The sequence below is a fragment of the Haliotis rufescens genome, unplaced genomic scaffold (assembly GCF_023055435.1).
Source record: "Haliotis rufescens isolate VD_foot unplaced genomic scaffold, xgHalRufe1.0.p SCAF_1, whole genome shotgun sequence".
NCBI lineage: Eukaryota > Metazoa > Mollusca > Gastropoda > Lepetellida > Haliotidae > Haliotis > Haliotis rufescens.
In genome coordinates, this window is record NW_025963779.1 from 35,081,870 (window position 1) to 35,100,180 (window position 18,311).

The window sequence follows — 18,311 nt, forward strand, 5'->3', positions numbered from 1 at the left end:
CTGAGGACACCCTATTATGGGTCACGTCAGAAAGACCTTTCATCCGACCAATCAAAGCGTCGCTTACCAGATCATGAAAGTGACCGTCGGAATGTGTTTTCTGACACGGGGTATTCCGAACGACAGTTACGGCCCGTACGACTGATACCGTCAAAATCATCGTCTCTATCTCGCTTCCATGGGAGAAACATTTTAAAGGAAGAGAGGTTGCACAGTACGTGGGAAGCACTGCCATACAATCTCAACGATATCTTAGACATTCCCGAATGTTCGTTTGTTAAATTTTTAATCGAGAACTGTGTCAAGATATTTTTCAAGTGTAGTCTGAAATGGAAGTCGCCAGTGTGCCGCAAAGCTCGAGAAAGCTGCTTTCTAATTGGCTGATGTCCATTTCTGGTTAGTAATTTCCGTGGTCGGTCAAAGTTCGCGAAAGGTCGTTCTGACGAGACCCGCAATGGGATGTCCTCAGATCTGTTTAGCGGCAGCTGTAATAACACTCTAGTATTGGCGTGTTTGACATTACATCTCGTGGGTCATCGATCTCAATTGCGTGGATCGATGCTCATGATATCAATCACTGGATTGTTTGGTCCAGACTCGATTATTTACAGACCGCCGTCATATAGCCGGAATATTGCTGAGTGCGGCGTTAAACAACAAACCAACCAACCAACCAACCAACCAACCAACATCTCGTGGGTTTATTTTCAGTTTGGCTAAAATGGTATCCTGCATGAGGAAAAACTGAAAAACATATATATTTCAGTTTCCATTATATTATACAAATTCATATAGTGTAAGTTAGAAATCCCGTACTTTAATAAATACTATTTAATTCTGCTTACCCATGAACTTCAGAATACACTGGACCCGTGAAGATCCGGGGTAAAATAGGTCTTCAGCAACCCATGCCTGCCGCAAAAGGCGACTGTGCTTGTCGTAAGAGGCGACAAACGAGATCGGGTGGTCAGACTCGCTGACTTGGGTTATGCATGTCACCGTATCCCAATTGCGTAGATCGATGCTCATGATGCCAGTCGCTGGACTGTCTGGTTCAGACTCGATTATTTACACAAATTCAGTGTGAGTGAGTGAGTTTGGTTTTACGCCGCTTTTAGCAATATTCAAGAAATATCACGGCGGGTAAACCAGAAATGGGCTTCACACATTGTACCCATGTCGGGAATCGAACACGGGTCTTCGGCGTGACGAGCGAACGCTTTAACCACAAGGCTACCCGACCGCCCCACACAAATGTGTTCAGTTGATAACCACTTGCTGTGGCTTTCAGATGACCAACACATTTATATAATTACGACTTGGTCACAGAATCGTAACGATTCTGTCAACTCAGTCGTAAAAGTGGTACATTTAGTTTCACAGAGTTACGTCCCTTTGGCAGTCCAGATTCCGATGATCGTACGTTCGAATCTCAAATACACCTGGTCATGAAACTTATTTTGTCAACAATTTACCAAAGTGGAAAGCGAGTATAACACCTGCACCACTTCATGCTTTAGTCCCAAACTTCAGCTGACACGCCGTGATATAACAAACATGATGTTCAAAGCGGTGATAAATCCCAGATTACTCCCTCACTCCGATGATATCGACCGACGTTTGATCGTTGAGTTATTCTTGATATGACTTCTGGAGTCCAGCTTTTCGTGATAAGGCGGGCGCAAGAAAGCAATCCTTAGCACGGAGAGGTTCACTCCAGTTACCCCCTGTAATACCACCCAATGGAAACAACCCAGTGAAGCACTCCACCCTTGGAAACAAATTGAATGGACGGCCAGTTCAAACGTCGGTTATAAAATGAACAGACCGCTAATATTTCCAGTATTCGAATTACTTCCATTCCAATAATACATTTTCAGATTTGGTTTACTTTGGTAAATGTTTAGTCCTTGATGGTTTGTTTGACAGAATACTTTGGTTGGTTCGTTGTTTTATGCCGCACTCAGCAATATTCTAGCTATATGACGTATATGTCAATCCAGTGATTAAATCATGAGCATCGATCCACGCAATTGGGATCGATGACATGATTCAACCAAGTGTCAGCGAGCCTGCAGAATACTTTGGAAAGAAATTGAATTGTCAGTATTCGTCTAATTGCAGTGATACGAATTCTACAACATTTCCAACTCTCTGGATCTAATGATTTATCCTAATATCTTTTACTTATAACAAATCAACGCCTTGAACGAATACGAAATACATTATGGACATTCATGTTCTCATTAAGGCCTAGCTTCCCAGGATTGTGTTTTACTTGGAGAAGATACTTGATTTGACTTACTTGTTAGTATTTTGCAGTTTGCAGTAATTTACATCAGGGGGTGTAGCAGGAGAAACGTGTGGAGAAGACACCCGGACGATGAACGCCGGGCCATAAAGTTAATTTGAGCCCAAAAATGACAGTGATCATGTTGAAATAAAAACTAGTTTATTACAATAGATATACAAGCGACAACAAAGGTGAGGTGAGGTGAGGTGAGGTGAGGTGAGGTGAGGTGAGGTGAAATGGGGTTTAACGTCGCGTCAAAGATTATTGCACTTATGTAGCGACGTGCATGTACGTGTGTGTGTTTGTGTGGTTGTACTAGTCCGGACTGATGCCGATTTATAGTGCTAGCTCACTGAGATACCATGCCGCAGTTAAACATGAATACCCCACTCAGACACAGTATACTGACTCCGAGCCGACCTTTCCTTGTTTTAGCCCCTTAATGCCGAGCGCCAGACAGGGTAACAACAAATACCTTCTTTTAACGTCTTTTGGTATGACGCGGCCGGGGATAGAACCCCGGACCTTCCGCTCTCAGGGCGGACGTTCTATCACTAGACCACGGAGGCGGTCCGACAACATAGCAAAAGTGCAAAGAAGGTCAGATATTTCAACATATATGTGTATATATATATATAGTCCATCAGCGATCCCTAGAAGTTAGTTCTTGAAGCAGCTGATCGCAGTACATTGAAAGTGAATTGTATCAATAAGAAAGCCGTATTAATTGGTGCGTAACAGTATGACCCCTTCGTTTGACATTTAGATGTCCTCCAGAGAAGCAGCAATCTCCTCCATAGCATCTGCAGCCTTGCTCACATTTTTGTGTATGTTAATGCTGTCGTTAACAATTTCTGCAACACTGAAGCCAATGCCTACTACCGCTCCAACGGCACCAGCTACTTTTGAGACCTTACCGAAAGTCCCGGCTGCAGCTTTGGCACCTGCTTTTGCACCGGCTTTGCCACCAGCAGAAATTGCCAGTGTTCCAGCCTTGCTACCTGCCCGTGCAATAGCAACTGCTTTGCGAATGATCTTCCCTAGGCGAGCGACATTGTAAACCCATTTTCCACCTTCCAAAACGAACATGCTAGCAATGTCGTTGTCAGTGAGTCCTTGCTTCTTGAGTTCAACCTTCATCTTCTCAATCATAGTATCTAAATTTTCCGTTAGATCAGCAAGAACGGCCTCCGCTTCTTCAACCTTACTGCCAACCACCTTCCACTCGGCCACGTTGGTTCCGATCCCTCCTGCTCCGGCTGCTACTCCAAGTCCTCCTCCAACCGCAAGCAGGCCAATCGAAATGCCACCTGTGAACGGCGCCAGTACTAACCCAGCAATGGAAAGTCCACCTGCAACGACTCCAGCGCTGTTAAAAGATACTTTGGCAATATTCATTTCCTTCTGTTTCTCCCTCAACAAGTTTGCAATTTGTCGCAGTTTTTCTGCAGCGTTTAGTTGTAGTTTTCTGCATTCTTCTGTAGTTTCTTCTAGAGATTTGGCTGAAATATAGGAGAAGATCCCTGAAGAGTGTATTGAATATCAAAGGCATATCGTAATCCTATCATTGTGCCTACTTGAATATAAGTATTTCAGATAATGAGTATGCTTGTCGAAAGAGGCGACTAACGGGATCGGGTGGTCAGGCTCACTGACTTGGTTGATGCATGTCATCGATCCAAATTACGTGGATCGATGCTCATGATATCAATCACTGGATTGTCTGGTCCAGGCTCGATTATGTACAGAGCGCCGTCATACAGCTGGAATATTATTGAGTGCGGCGTTAAACAATAAACAAACAAACTATCGCTAATATTTATAGATTATCTTCCCGGAGGGAAAAAAAGAAAGAAAATCTCAGCTTCACACAAGGCCTTCCAAAAAGCATTTCCATTATCTTGAGAAATCTGTACTAAAAGCAGAGTCCATTGTACGATTCCGATTATATCATAAGCATATATTTATGAATCACTATCAAATAGTGATGATACCGTGTGACGAAACTCGGAAAAACTTTCTCCAACATCGCTGGCTAAATTGTTTCAATGGAGAAAAGGATTGTGCTGAAAAATATATCATTTTAATGTCTTTAGGTCAAATCTTTTATTTGTGAGGTTCAGAACTTATCAATCACCTTTCGTATGTATCGTAATTGGGTTGATTAGATTAAGGAAGAATTATCCTTTGAAAACAAATTGTTCTTTTTACTAGAAAAACTTTAAAAAACCAGTTATCCATACCCGGTCAAGTTGTGGCTTATCAATAAGGTTTAAGTGTAAGGTGTTAATTGAAATATACTTACAATTACTCATCCTCAAGGTCTTACGTCTGTGTTCACCTTCTAAAAATGGCTGGTCGTAGGCCTGTGCGCGCGTTTTATTTATACTGAGAGGGCATACTAGCCCGGATGTACGGAACCGCGAAAGGGACATGATTGTGAAAATATTCAGTCGGTAATATGTGGCCTACGTCTTATCATCTTAACATACCCAATACCCCGACATGTACAACGATAAACCAACAAAAAGCACTGACAAAATAAACATTTGGTCCCAAATAAAAGCGCAAGCCTTGAAGTGTTTAAAACATCTACCAATGCATGTAACCTCTCGGTCCACCAATTTTTTTTATTGCTGTCTATCATAGCAATCATATCAATTAAATCAGGTTTTGATTTAACTTCTTATACCGTTGTCAAGCAGGAATCAGCATATACTGTCTGGTTCGACTAACGGGATCGGGTGGTCAGGCTCATTGCATGTATCGATGCTTATTATATTAATCACTGGATTGTCTGGTACATATCGAGCATTTTTAATATCATCCCTTTCTTCCATGTAAAATACATTCACTGCTAACATAACAGTATTCTAATCTGTGTCTCATCCATTCAAAATAACATTAAAAACCAGGAATGATTTTGAAGCTCAATTATTTTCGTACTCAACTCTTCCCTCACGCATATCTAAATCTTAATCATTTGTACTATGTCCCTTTCACTGTTCCGTAGGAGGACTCTCCCCGGGATTTGGGGATTCTCCACTTGGATTTCGCGGAATCCATGTTTTGTTTGTTTGTTGGAATGCAACTGATTGCTTCTATATTCGGTCTTATACTCCATATAAACCTTTCTTCGGGAAAACATGCAGTAACTGTATATCAGCTTAATACGGTTCCGCCTTCAAACGCCAGTTCCCTCCTATATGTGTGGGTAACGGATTTGCATAACCGCGGCGAAACGGAACCCGATATGCAGGCACGTAACGGCTGTTTAACTGTTGTTGCAACAATGGACAGGCCTACCATTGAAAACTGACAAGACTGCAACAAAAAAACAGTGATATGTCTACAATACAATAGGAATCGGCAACAGAAAACAATGAGAACGTAACTGAAAACTAAGAATGAGTGAGTGAGTATGGTTTTACCCCCATTTTAGCAATATCCAAACAATATCACGGCGGGGAACACCAGAAATGGGCTTCACACATTGGAACCAGGTCGGGAATCGAACCCGGGTCTTCGGCGTGACGAGCGAACGCTTTAACAACTAGGCTACCCGACCGCCCACTAAACACTAAGAAACAGCATCATAAATTTGAGAGCAAACTGCCGGAAATCAACTTGCGTTCATATATTTGATACCAAAGGACGCAATGTGATATTCTCCATACTTACATACTTGTGGTTGAGAAATCATTTAAGATAAAAGGTATCAAAGATATGTTTGATATTGAATTCCAGGTCCATGAATGGTTACTCCATAGTGATGACCTGATTGTAATTCATTGATAAGTTACTCGTGCTACAGTCGAAATCACCTAGTCAGTGTCGAAACTTTATGGTTTAAGGGTGTACTAAATGGTTTTTTATCTTATGTAGTTTGCATTATCACCAGCCTTGTAAATCAACACATATGGCGTAAACGTTTTGTAGAGGGTCACACCATGTACACTACAGCGCAAAAGTATTTTACTTTAAAAACGTTCTTTTTGTAAAACGTTTACGTGGCTAAGCGGCGACCGCGCAGAATGTTTGACAATTTTCTGCGTATCGACATATAGATTATTCAATCATTGTCTCTTTTATCAGCCGCTACTTTTGTATCGTTTGCATTGTACAAAGAAGGATTTTGCCTGTCATCTTGCAGATTTAGATTCAGAATGTGCTCATTCTAATTAGGAACGAGAATAATTGATTCGCTGCCGGAATGTGTCGTGGAAAAATACACGAAGAAAAAAGTTATGCACACCATTTGTAACAATCATGAAAGATATCATTAAAGGAAGAATAATGTTTCCTCGAGAAGATGTAATCAGTCATGCGTTACGAAAGCTCACGTGCCACGCATGGTATGCCCGTGCAGCATGCTACCCTCGAGTATCTCTAAAAGCAGTATATCCAAACGTTAAACTTGCTTTCGCAAGGTCGGTTTTAAACATTTATTCCATGACATTGTGTGACCATGGCACGAAGGCGATTATCAAACGCCACAAGATGGCAAATAATCCGCATGCATAACGCAGGAATGTCTTGTAATGCCATCGGACGGAATTTGGGGTTTCATCACACTGTCGTGAGCCGATAAGACGAGAAACATGCTCAGACCGGTGATGTACAGGACCGTCCCAGATCCGGAAGACCTCATGTGACGACACATCGCGAAGACAGGGACCTTCTTCGTCTTATACGCCGAGAACCCTTAAACTTTTTAACAAGTACTCGTCTGAAACAGCTGTGGTTGCCCAATCGTCGTGTCAGCACCATAACCGTCATGTCAGGAACCGGCTGAAAGCAGCAGGACTGAGGGCTAGACGAGTCATAAAGCGTCCCTTGTTGAGAGATCACCACAAAGCTGCTCGTTTAGCATGGTGTATTGCGCGACAGAACTGGAATCTGAGAACTTGGAGACGGATCCATTGGTCAGACGAAAGTCACTTTCTGCTCCGCGTCACTGATTGAAGAACGAGAGTTTGGAGGCACCGGAACACGGCCTACACCCCCAGGAACATTAAACCGACTGTTGCATACGGCGGGGATCGGTAATGGTTTGGGGTGTATCGCTCATGATTGTAGGTTGGATTTGGTCACCGTAAGGAGCAACTTTGACAACCACCCTCTTGCTACTCGACCTCAGTACATGGATGACAATGCCAGGCCTCATCGTTCGCATGCAATCGTGGATTACATGAGGGTCAATGCAATAACGAGTCCACCCTGGCCAGCAATGAGCCCAGATTTGAACCCCCTTGAACGGGGCGGCGCATACAGGCACGGGATCCTACTGTACAAGATTTACGCCAATTGGAAGCAGCACTGCATTAGGAGTGGTTGTTGTTGACCCATCACCAGATCCAACGTCTGACTGGAGGCATGAGACGAAGGATGAAATGCGTCATCCGGACACGTGGCGGTTATAACCGTTACTGATCTGTTTCACGTGTCATGTCAGGTAGTGACTTTAAGGAACATTTTCACATGAAACATCAAACGTAACTCGTTTACTTAATCCTGCAGCTCCATACTTTGATTAGGTATTGTCTAAGGTCAAAAACAGTACCTGTGTTACCATGGTGCATTTGCTGGTAAATTTCAGTCACAACTCACTAATATCTTCTTTATTTGTTGTCAAACGTTTGTTCTATCCGATGACATTGGTATCACCCAGCTCCTGTGGTCAATCATCCCATGCCATGATTTTTACCATGGTTCAGAAATAGGGGTGTGCTTAACATTTTTTCATGATAATTGAATTTTCTAATTAGCAGATACATCAGAGCAAGTCTCTAAGTATAGGAACCTACTCTCACCAACATGTTTCCACACACACGCGTCATCTCACCCTGATTTTCGGCGAGCCGAGCACAATTTGGACAGTTCCCACTTGTAGGCGCAACGTCTCTGTGATCTAGTCGTCACAGATGGCGTTCTCTTAAAGCTATAGCAAACTTATAGCGGGCGACAAGTCTAAAAAGGTATGGCTTCAAGTAGGCTGCTATATCATCGACATTCGTAATCTATATGCAACAGAAAAAGAACGTAATAGGGATCCAAATGGACACAGAAAGAACAAGTACTGAGCAGTCATCAGGTTTTTGACTTCAGAGAAAAGTACTCCCCAAGAAATGCATGACCGCATGTCACAAGTGTATGGGGATAGCTATTTCGCTGTTAAACCTTGGGCAGCTATGTTTTAGGCTGGAGAGCGAGCCTTGATGATGACCCTAGGTCTGGACGTCCCTCAGCTTCCTTCTTCCTTCAATGAAGATTTAATCAAGACGATAGAAAACCCTTTACTGTCATATAGACGAATTACCATTGCTGGTAAAAACTTGAGGAAGACACAGGTCTCAGCCATGGATCCATTGAAGCTGTTATTCATGAACATTTACAGATGAATAAGATATCTGGTCGTTGGGTGCCAAAGTTTCTAATTTCTGATTTGCCAGAGAACATTTAGCACTAACTGGGGAGGATTTCGTCAAAATCAAAAAAGGGATTAGTAACGGGTGATGAAACATTGGCCTACCATTATGGTCCCGAGTTAAAACGTCAATCCATCTACTTCTCCGGCACCAAAGAAATTCAAGTCTTCAGTAAAGAAAATTATGGCCTCTAAGGGTGTGATCATTGTTGATCAAAAGACGATTACTGGTGCCTACTATGCTGAATTACTTCATTGCCTGATATATTCATCAAAGAAACGCGGCGAGGAATGCTGACTGTTGTTGTCCTACTATTTCATGATAATGCCTCTTATCACACACCTCGACTTACAAAGGCTGCTGTGCGACAATGTGGGTTCGAAGAGCTTCCTCACCCTCGCAAGACCTGGCACCAAGGGATTACCACCTGTTTCCTAAACTGAAAGACTGGAATTGAAAAGCTTCTCTATCAATATGAGAAGTGTATTGGAAAGCATGGAGGTTATATTAAAAATACAATTAACGACTGTTGATTTTGTTTGTTAGGCTTAGAACCTTTTGACCAGCCATCGTATGACTGACAGGGCTGTCAAACAACATATTCACAAACACATGTCCAGCTATATTTCAACACAAAAATATATATGCTCGGGCATTGGTGTTTTAACGCTCTTTCATCTAACAACTATCCGAAATATTTATGGCTGACTTAAGTCTATTGCGTGTAAACCGATACCACACAAATATCCACTTCATGGCTAGCGAGCTTTTACTCGTCATAATCTCCGGGAACGAAGCAGATTCCACGAGAATAGGGTGAAGGTTACTGAATATCATACACATGTCTGATTATTTGATCTGTAATAAGGAAGTCGGCTGACCCGGTTTTCGATCACACTAACGGTAAAGGGCTTCCTATTCATTTGTCAGTGTTGTGAATATGATTTTATCTACATTGCAATGTGATTGTGATTGTGATAGTTTTCATGTATTCCTGTATTCCTGTATTCTGCCGACTGGAGTGCTACAATGTCATGCTGACCTTCATACATACTTGTGCATACAAGGAAGTTATTTTGATTTTCTATATTTTTCAACTAACATTAATGAGACATAGGTGCATGTGATATATACTGTACTTTCGTAGTTCGACGTCAGCATTGTGCAGACATAGCAGCGTTCGAGACTTCTCTATCTGATGGCCTTCAGATCGTTTTGCATATATTTGTTTTACATTCGTCAACCTATTTACATTTTATCCTAAAACATTGTACGCCATTTTAATTTTTTGTCCATCATGGACATTTACCATGTCTCAACTAAATGCTGAAATGAAATGTATGTTGTTTGGATATTCCTGGCCACGACGGGTTCGAGACTCCCTTCCACAAAGTGATCTTAGCGCTACCACTAACGGAAGCTTATCTTAAAGTATGGGAGCTACGATCTTCTTAGCACTAAGATCACTTTGTGGAACGGAGCACGCTTGTTTGCCAGACATGCAAATAAGATTTTCTAATTGTCTGTAACACACACGTATTATTTTTAAATAATTCTATTCTCATTCTCGTCAAAAGTAGCGTGGGAAATTGGTCGTTGGCCATGTTGGCTGATGCTACCGGACATGATTCACGTTGGTAATTGTCTTCTTAATATCGGTTCTGGTTTGGCCCGAACCTGGCGGCGGAATATAATGGTGGTTGAGTGAACGAGTTTGGTGTAATCCCACTTTGAACAGTGTTGACCACTTTGGTGAAACCTACGAGCACGGGAATGACGCTGTCTATGACAATCCTGAACACATAATCAGTGCGAATCTGAGAATCGAACCAACGATTAGAGGTTTCTGGCACACCACATGGACGCAACTCTGCACTGCGAATTACGGCGTCTCGTAAGCTCGGGCACCCCCAGCCCCATTCCAGCTTATGTGCATAATAACGCGTGGATAACTTTAATAGTCACGTGAGTTTCCATATTGAGGATTGGGTGGTTTTAATGTGTGGTCAGGATCTCGTTTTGTCTCGCCACGACGCCGCGTGATATTGGCAAGATGTTAAATAAATACTGAATATACATTAGTATCTGTCCAACCGGACGTTTTTCAAAACTGCATACCTCTCTCAATGCCGGATAACATTTACAGTCCCGAAATTACGACGTTAACTTATCATCAGGTAAATGTTGACTATTCCAGACAACTGGCTAAACCGGGCCAAAACACTCGGTCCACTAGTCCGGTTTACACAGATTCCGCTGTACATAAACTGCCGGACAAAAGAAAGTATACGCCCATGTTTGATGGTGGCTAAAAATGAAACAAACAAGAAATGGTTACAAAGTAGACACAATTTATGGATAACAACCTCTTTAATACTGTAAAAAGCGATGTTTCGGTAAAGATACCGTTGTCTAACAAGACTGAATGGGGGACATTGTACAGAATAAATATAGTAGGTGGAGGATTAACAGTAACAATATTTGCATAGGACCTCGTGTGGTCATACTTGTTCCTAACATGTACTTACATGAATGAAAACAAAACTTGTTATAGTGTTTATTGTCATGGTAATAAGTACATGTTTACCATGACTATCAGCATTGATAATTAAACTCGACAAACACATGTCATTTTAGGGATTAATATATATATTTGGTGGTTATATTGGAAAGCTACAGTTGCAGCGGAATGATAAATACTAATTAATAAACCGTGAGAAAGATTACGAAGGAGCTTTAAGCCATTGTGTCTTTGAGCCCGAAAACAACAAAAGTAAAAGGAATAATTACAACACAGCGTTTCGTTAGTCTGGTTGGGAACCGTAAAAGCAATACAAAATATATCGAACAATTGCAATAAGGCGCTTACTCATTCTTGTTTGGAACCCTAATTACAAGAAAAGGAAGTTAGCAACTTACCTACATGTTAAAAAAAAGTAAACGCCACAAAACCCAAGTCATACAACCATTTGTCAAAAGCACGTTTCAGTCTCTTTGGTAAACAGGCAAATGATTTTGTGGTGAACTACTTAGTGAGTGAAGTCATTTCCACTGGGTCATCTGTCTTGATACATGTATTACCCAATAGGCCACCTGAAAAAAATAGTCTCGGTCAGCTGGAATTTTGACAATACGTTGGCATGTAAGATATCTGTATATTTATTACCATCTGCAGCAACAAGGGTGTCGACACCTTCAGAACAAATGCAGACCCTAAACATGACACACTCCGACATGCTCCATATTTATTTTTGTACACTCGAAGAAATCCACTCTTCAAACGTTCATTAACATCTTCGACACGTCCCTTTTGAAAATTGTTTCGGGAGAGTGGTTACACAGTTCCATGTGAAATATTAAACCAATAGGTTGACACGAAAATGTCAATACCATACAATTTCATTATCAGTAGCTCATGTTCCTTTCAGTTGTCAAATGGCAAATTTGAACCCCCCAAATTTAACCCGCCACAGTACTTCAAGGACAAACAGTTAAGAGTCAAATGTCATTTTATAACACCCCATTTGAACACACCATGTTTTATACTGAGATTTGGAGAATTTTGAAGGATAGGTAGACAATAATTAATTGTTAGTTCCCAAGTTTATTTGCATAAATATAGACGCAATATTTTGTTGTTGGTGTTGAATTATTGTTAAAATTATTGCATACCTGTCACTATTTAAATGTTTGTTATATGGGATACTCTAATCGTTTGTCGAAATATTGTTTCATATGATTATACCATTCATCTACATCTAGGAATACATGTAGGGATTCCGTTAACGAGAGATCGTCAGTAGTTCATGCTTGATGTATTAATCGACTAAAATGGGGATTTGGAACTCCCCATAAAGTCCTGCAGCATTGCGACAACCTATGTGTTGACAAGGTCACCTAATATACGCATGTTTTCATTTTCAATCGCTTAGCTAACATATGTATGAGTAGTGACATGGAGTTGGTATTTTGATTTTAAACTGTTCTGTAGGATGTACTTTAGGCGGTGATAAGTAAAATATAGCAAGACTGACGCCATGATTGAAAATACAAACTTACAGGTAGGAACATACATACATACATACATACATGCATGCACGCACGCACGCAGGCACGCAAGCACGCACGCACGCACACACACACACACACGCACACACACACACACACACACACACATACACACACACACATCGTTCTGACAATGCACCCATTCCTTCTGACTTTTATATGTTTGAATAAAGATAAAACTGCATGCAGTAAACTTCAGTGTATGCATGACCAGATCGTTTTACATATGTATCTATATACATGTATCAAACTTTTCCAAATCGGACAGTTTGTACCTATCTCTAAATATCTACAACGGGTACTCGGGTAGTAAATTTTGACTCGTCCCAGCCCTAATACATACATACATACATACATACATACATACATACATACATACATACATACATACATACATACATACATACATACATACATACTCTTCAACATGTCATGATGTTAATCACTGGATTGTCTGGTCCAGACTCGAATATTTACAGACCGCCGTCATACAGCTGGAATATTGCTGAGTGTGGAGTTAAACAACAAACAAAAATATTCTACAAAAATATTTCGTCTGTTTCAAAAGGATTACACAATGTCAAATGTTTACAATCTCCCCAAATAGACACATGATTCATACTTTTCCTCGGAAATCGCCAAGTGAACTGAAGCATAAACCACGCAGTTGCCCTGTTTCTCCTTCAACACAAACCCGCCTTTCTTTTAATAGATGTGGTTTGGCAACTTGTATTCGTCTTTGTGGGTCAACTCCCGTCAAATGGCTAGGGCATATTCACTGCAGAACATACTTGAAGTCAGTTGAAATGTACGCTGAGCCATCCAGGCTACACATATTTACTCAGTAAGGGTCCATTATACAAAGCACATATCTCATTGAATAAAATTGGAGCACCGTGACAACATTTGATAGCATAAACATATCAGTCATGCATGAGAGTCGAGATTCTTTGGTCGCTTTTTGAACGCTAAATATATATATTTAGCCAGATAATAAATTCGACGATTACAGTAGTGTTCTTAGCCATTCTGCCTTGGAGCCCTAATAATTGTTTTGCTTTGCCAGGACCTTAGAGAGAAGTCAAGGGAGGGTCATGAAAAGAATGTACAAGGACTTGGGGAGGGACATTCAAACTATAACAAGCGTTAGGAGGGGGGGGGGGGGGGGGGGGGGGGGGGGGGGGGGGGCGGTCATTATTGTCTGTACATTAGTGCATCAAAAACAACTGATAGGTCCCTTATCACAATAAGATTAAGAACGAGGTAATATGAGCATTGATTGAGGGTATCAACACATATGAAAATAAAGCAATGTAAACCCAATATTTCACAGGGTAGAAATCATATTGTTTTAGTACCGGTAATGTGAGCATATAAAACTATTTAAAATTCATAATGTTGATATCCGAAATGATACATATCTTTCTCAGGCATGTAAATATTTAAATCGGATTTTAAAATCTTTTGTATTTTCAACTCAATTGGCCAGTTAAATCACATAACTGGTGTTACAGCTGATACAAGTTCCGTGTGACTGAGAGATTGAGTTGGGTTTTACGTATGTTTTAAAAGTATGTCAGTTATATCACGGCCTGTCAGCTGCATGTAGGTAACAAGTCCGAAGTGGTGCAATTTGTGGTGACGATCATTTCCTGAACACATTTTGTGAGTTTAATGAAGGAGTTATTCCAAACAGAGTTATTTCCCTTTACAAACACCTGCCAGCACACCACCCACACCACTGTTGATAAAATCACTGCACGACAGCTTAAAAATGGAGGAAAGCCGCAAGTATTAAACCGTACTCAGGGTGCGGGTGTTTAATATACCTTTTACAAATGTTTGCTTTTTATCTTTTGACTTTAGCCTTGGGTTGTGTACATGGGAATTCGAGCTTGAAGATGTAGATAATAGGTGTATTAAGCTGATCAGAAGCGAACGTAAAACCTCCGGCTCGTGGTATAAAACCTGACGCGGGACGCATAAAACCCCATGTACCCCTCGTGATCCAGCTACAACTTATAATGTACCCTGAGTGATCCTGCTACAACGAATGTATCTTGCCGACATGTTTTAATATGACATTGTAACAGAATGAAAACAAATTCATTATTGATAGAAAACAGCTGTTCGATTGAGCTGATGTTAACTTGTGCTATGTCACATGACTTCATTTACTCGGAAAAAGCGTGAGGCATTTTGCATCGAAGCGGACTATAAGGGATTTATTCTGCCTCTCAGAAATCCACGTGAAATTTGACTTGCTCGTGGCGGGGTATGAGGGATTTATTCTCCCGCTGAGAAATTTATTTCCCACTAAGGCGGGATACATGTCCCATTGTCGTACCTCCATGTCAGAATGATGAGATCTAATTGGTCGCCGTGATCTTGATAAAATACCATGTAACTTCTCGGGCTCGGCATTAAGGGGGTAAAACAAGGAGTCATTATATTGTGTCTCAGTGCGGTATCCAGGTTAAAGTACGACGTGGTTTCTCAGTGGGCAAGCGCTATAACACCGTATCTCTCTCACCGTCTACTGTATAGGTTTGCTAATCCTGCTTAAGTATCTATATATTATTATTATTATATATTATGCTAAATTAGACAATATACATAAATATACAATGAGTATAAAAAGTGTGTTATTTTTCTTTTTACTATTCCTTTGAAAGTTAATCTGTTTTTAGGACAAGCAAAGTTTAAATATTTCTAATTTTCCGCATAGCTGGTTATTTATATTCTCCGGGTGCAAAAGACTGATAAAAAAAAAGATGAAAAAGAATGAAACAAGAATACCTTAAGACACGCCACTGTAGTGTTAGAAGACTACGGTAACGAGAATTCACGACCGTACATTGGAGGGGTATATTCGTGATACAGCAGAATGTATATGTGGGATTTCTATGAACAATGTAATAACAACAACCTACATTGTGACAATATGACCCTGTAATGAAACCCATACATGCTATTTTACTTAGATAAAATATGTTTGTATTATTTTGTCCTTTGAAATATCATTTAAATTGATATAAGACTAATTTCATCATATACATGTGCTGCCGTAAGGGTGTGTAATACTATTAATTAAATGGATGCGGATCCGTTGGCACTTACATCACGTTTATTCTTCCAGCTGTGTTTTATTAAACGGTAAACAACGACCACAATACGTTTATTTCTTTAAATGAGATATTTTCAGCCTCTTTAAGGATGAGGGAAAAATGCACAAGCTTTAAAAATATTTACCCAAATTTTAATAATGATGACTCTCTGAATAGAATCCGACCTCGGCAGTGTCGGACAACTCCCATTTAAGCAGGTCGATATTTCCCGCATATTGTCACAATCCTTACGTCAATTACCTGTACCGTTTCTCCCAATACCTATTGTCATATCTCTCCCGCTGTTGGGTACGATCGTTAGGCCATCGCGTTTATCTGCGTTGCCCAGCTACATCTATGGGGAACAACTCACAAGACACTCCCCTCTGAAAAATAACGCCGTCCAATATACGACGTCATGAAGTTGCGAGCGCCTGTTCGAATCTCCAGAAATGACGTCCTTCTATTGTAAAATAAATAAACAATTCCTTTTTCTTTTTTCTTTGCAATTTGTCGCGTAGCTATCTTATATTTATTATAGCCTGCTACCAATCTTAATTAATGTGGGCAAAATGTATAGTCTGAAAGGGTTGTAGTATGGCTGGGACGGGTAACTCGGGTACTCGGGTCGGATGGGTCCTGAGTAGGACACGGATACCCACAGGACTACCCGGACCCGTGGTTAATCACGTTATATATTGTTTAATGACAAAAATTATCTTAAACTCTATGGTTACACTATAAGACACTAATGTGCCCATTTCTTTCTGACAATGCACCCATTCCTTCTTACTTTTATATGTTTGAATAAAGATAAAACTTCATGCATTAAACTTCAGTGTATGCATGAGCGGATCGTTTTACACGTGTACCAAATACATTTTGCCAGGGCTACGGTCAAACCTTTCCAAATCGGACAGTTTGTACCTATCTCTAAATACAAACACAAAACACTACACAAATACAGCTGGATATCACATTCTTTATTTCGAACCAATGTAGAAAATAATAAACAGGACTAATCACAGGCATTGCATTTCAGTGGCAACACGGTCTGTTGTCAACAACTGATAAAGGGAGACAACTGTGTCGGCCTTAATTACCGTCACGATCTGGCTGCACCTGTCACTGCATGGCTGACAGGAGTGAGGCTGGAGTATCCAGCTGCATCAGTAAACAATTGCATCATAAATAACAACATAATCGACTGGTGAAGACTTAAGCCCATTCTAGTTTACTTATATTATGTGGATTAAACCAAAGAACTACACATATCCTTTACCAATTTTATATCCCACCAAATTACTCGAATTGGCAAAGTGACTAAGACACATTTACAATTGTGCATTCCGGTTAGGTATGTTTTGATGGTAAGCCCAACAACAGATTATATTCTTAAGCCATTACCATTATGACTTTGATAATACCAAGCTACGACTTCTCACTTAATGTAATATTCATAAATAAATCCATAACATTGTGATAGTTCGTGGAAAAATAATGTCACGCCCTTAATTTTCAGTATTTGGACGGACATGTAACGTGCATAGCAATAGCATGGTTGTCACGGTAATAGATTTATGACATGTGCATGCGGGTATGAATGACATGTAACAAGTCAGTGTTAATTAAACGCATTTTATTTTAGCCCGGACACTCATTAATCCAGACGATGTGGATGGGAATTATCCGAAATGGTGAGGTTTTACTGTTATTAGGGGGACACATTCACGTGATATCTGATTTGGTCAATAAGAAACACGTTCGCTTGTGTCACGGTGTGTGTCGAATGACGGCCATTCAATGATCGGTATAGGTGGACGATGGATGCACGTAGTCATGGTGTACTGATGATTCATACTGTTGGTTTTTGCTAATGAACATTATTAACATATAAGCATATGAGTTATTGACAGCAGGTCAAGCGATCCAGTAATTGAAAAACCATACACAGGTGTGTGAGTACCCAACTAACACCTACTCCGTCATTAGATTCGCGGGTATGATTTAGTGTTGTTTTATAAATTTACTTTAGAAAAAATCGTTTCTCACCTTTGGGGTTTATATATTTGAACGCTTGCTTTGGGGATCAATCGATGGTCATTTATAATTAGCTCCTATTCTGTTGGTCGATAATTGTTTTTCTACAGAGTGGTCCATGTCAGGACAAAGTAGGTCAATCTTGTGTACCCAGTGTACAGCATCTCCATTCCTTTACGATGAAGGCCTAGCGTATAAGAACTCGTCTTATTCATCACACAAACGTCTAAATGCCACTCGAAGAGGTCAGGTGAAATGGGGTTTAACGTCGCGTCCAAGATTATTACACTTATATAGCGACGTGCATGCCGATTTATAGTGCCAGCCCACTGAGATACCATGCCGCAGTTAAACATGAATACCCCACTCAGAGAC

The 18,311-nt window shown here is 40.6% G+C and overlaps 1 protein-coding gene across 1 annotated transcript; it reads right to left on the reverse strand.

Moving 5' to 3' along the window:
* Nucleotides 1-2,742: 2,742 nt before the first annotated feature.
* LOC124139519 (apolipoprotein L3-like) lies at nucleotides 2,743-4,658 on the reverse strand. Its single transcript, XM_046506642.2, has 2 exons — nucleotides 4,599-4,658; nucleotides 2,743-3,795 (listed from the first exon to the last, which is right to left on the reverse strand). The coding sequence occupies exons 1-2, from the start codon at nucleotides 4,606-4,608 to the stop codon at nucleotides 3,056-3,058; spliced, it is 750 nt and encodes a 249-aa protein (XP_046362598.2). The 5' UTR covers nucleotides 4,609-4,658; the 3' UTR covers nucleotides 2,743-3,055.
* Between the last annotated feature and the right edge of the window lie 13,653 nt (nucleotides 4,659-18,311).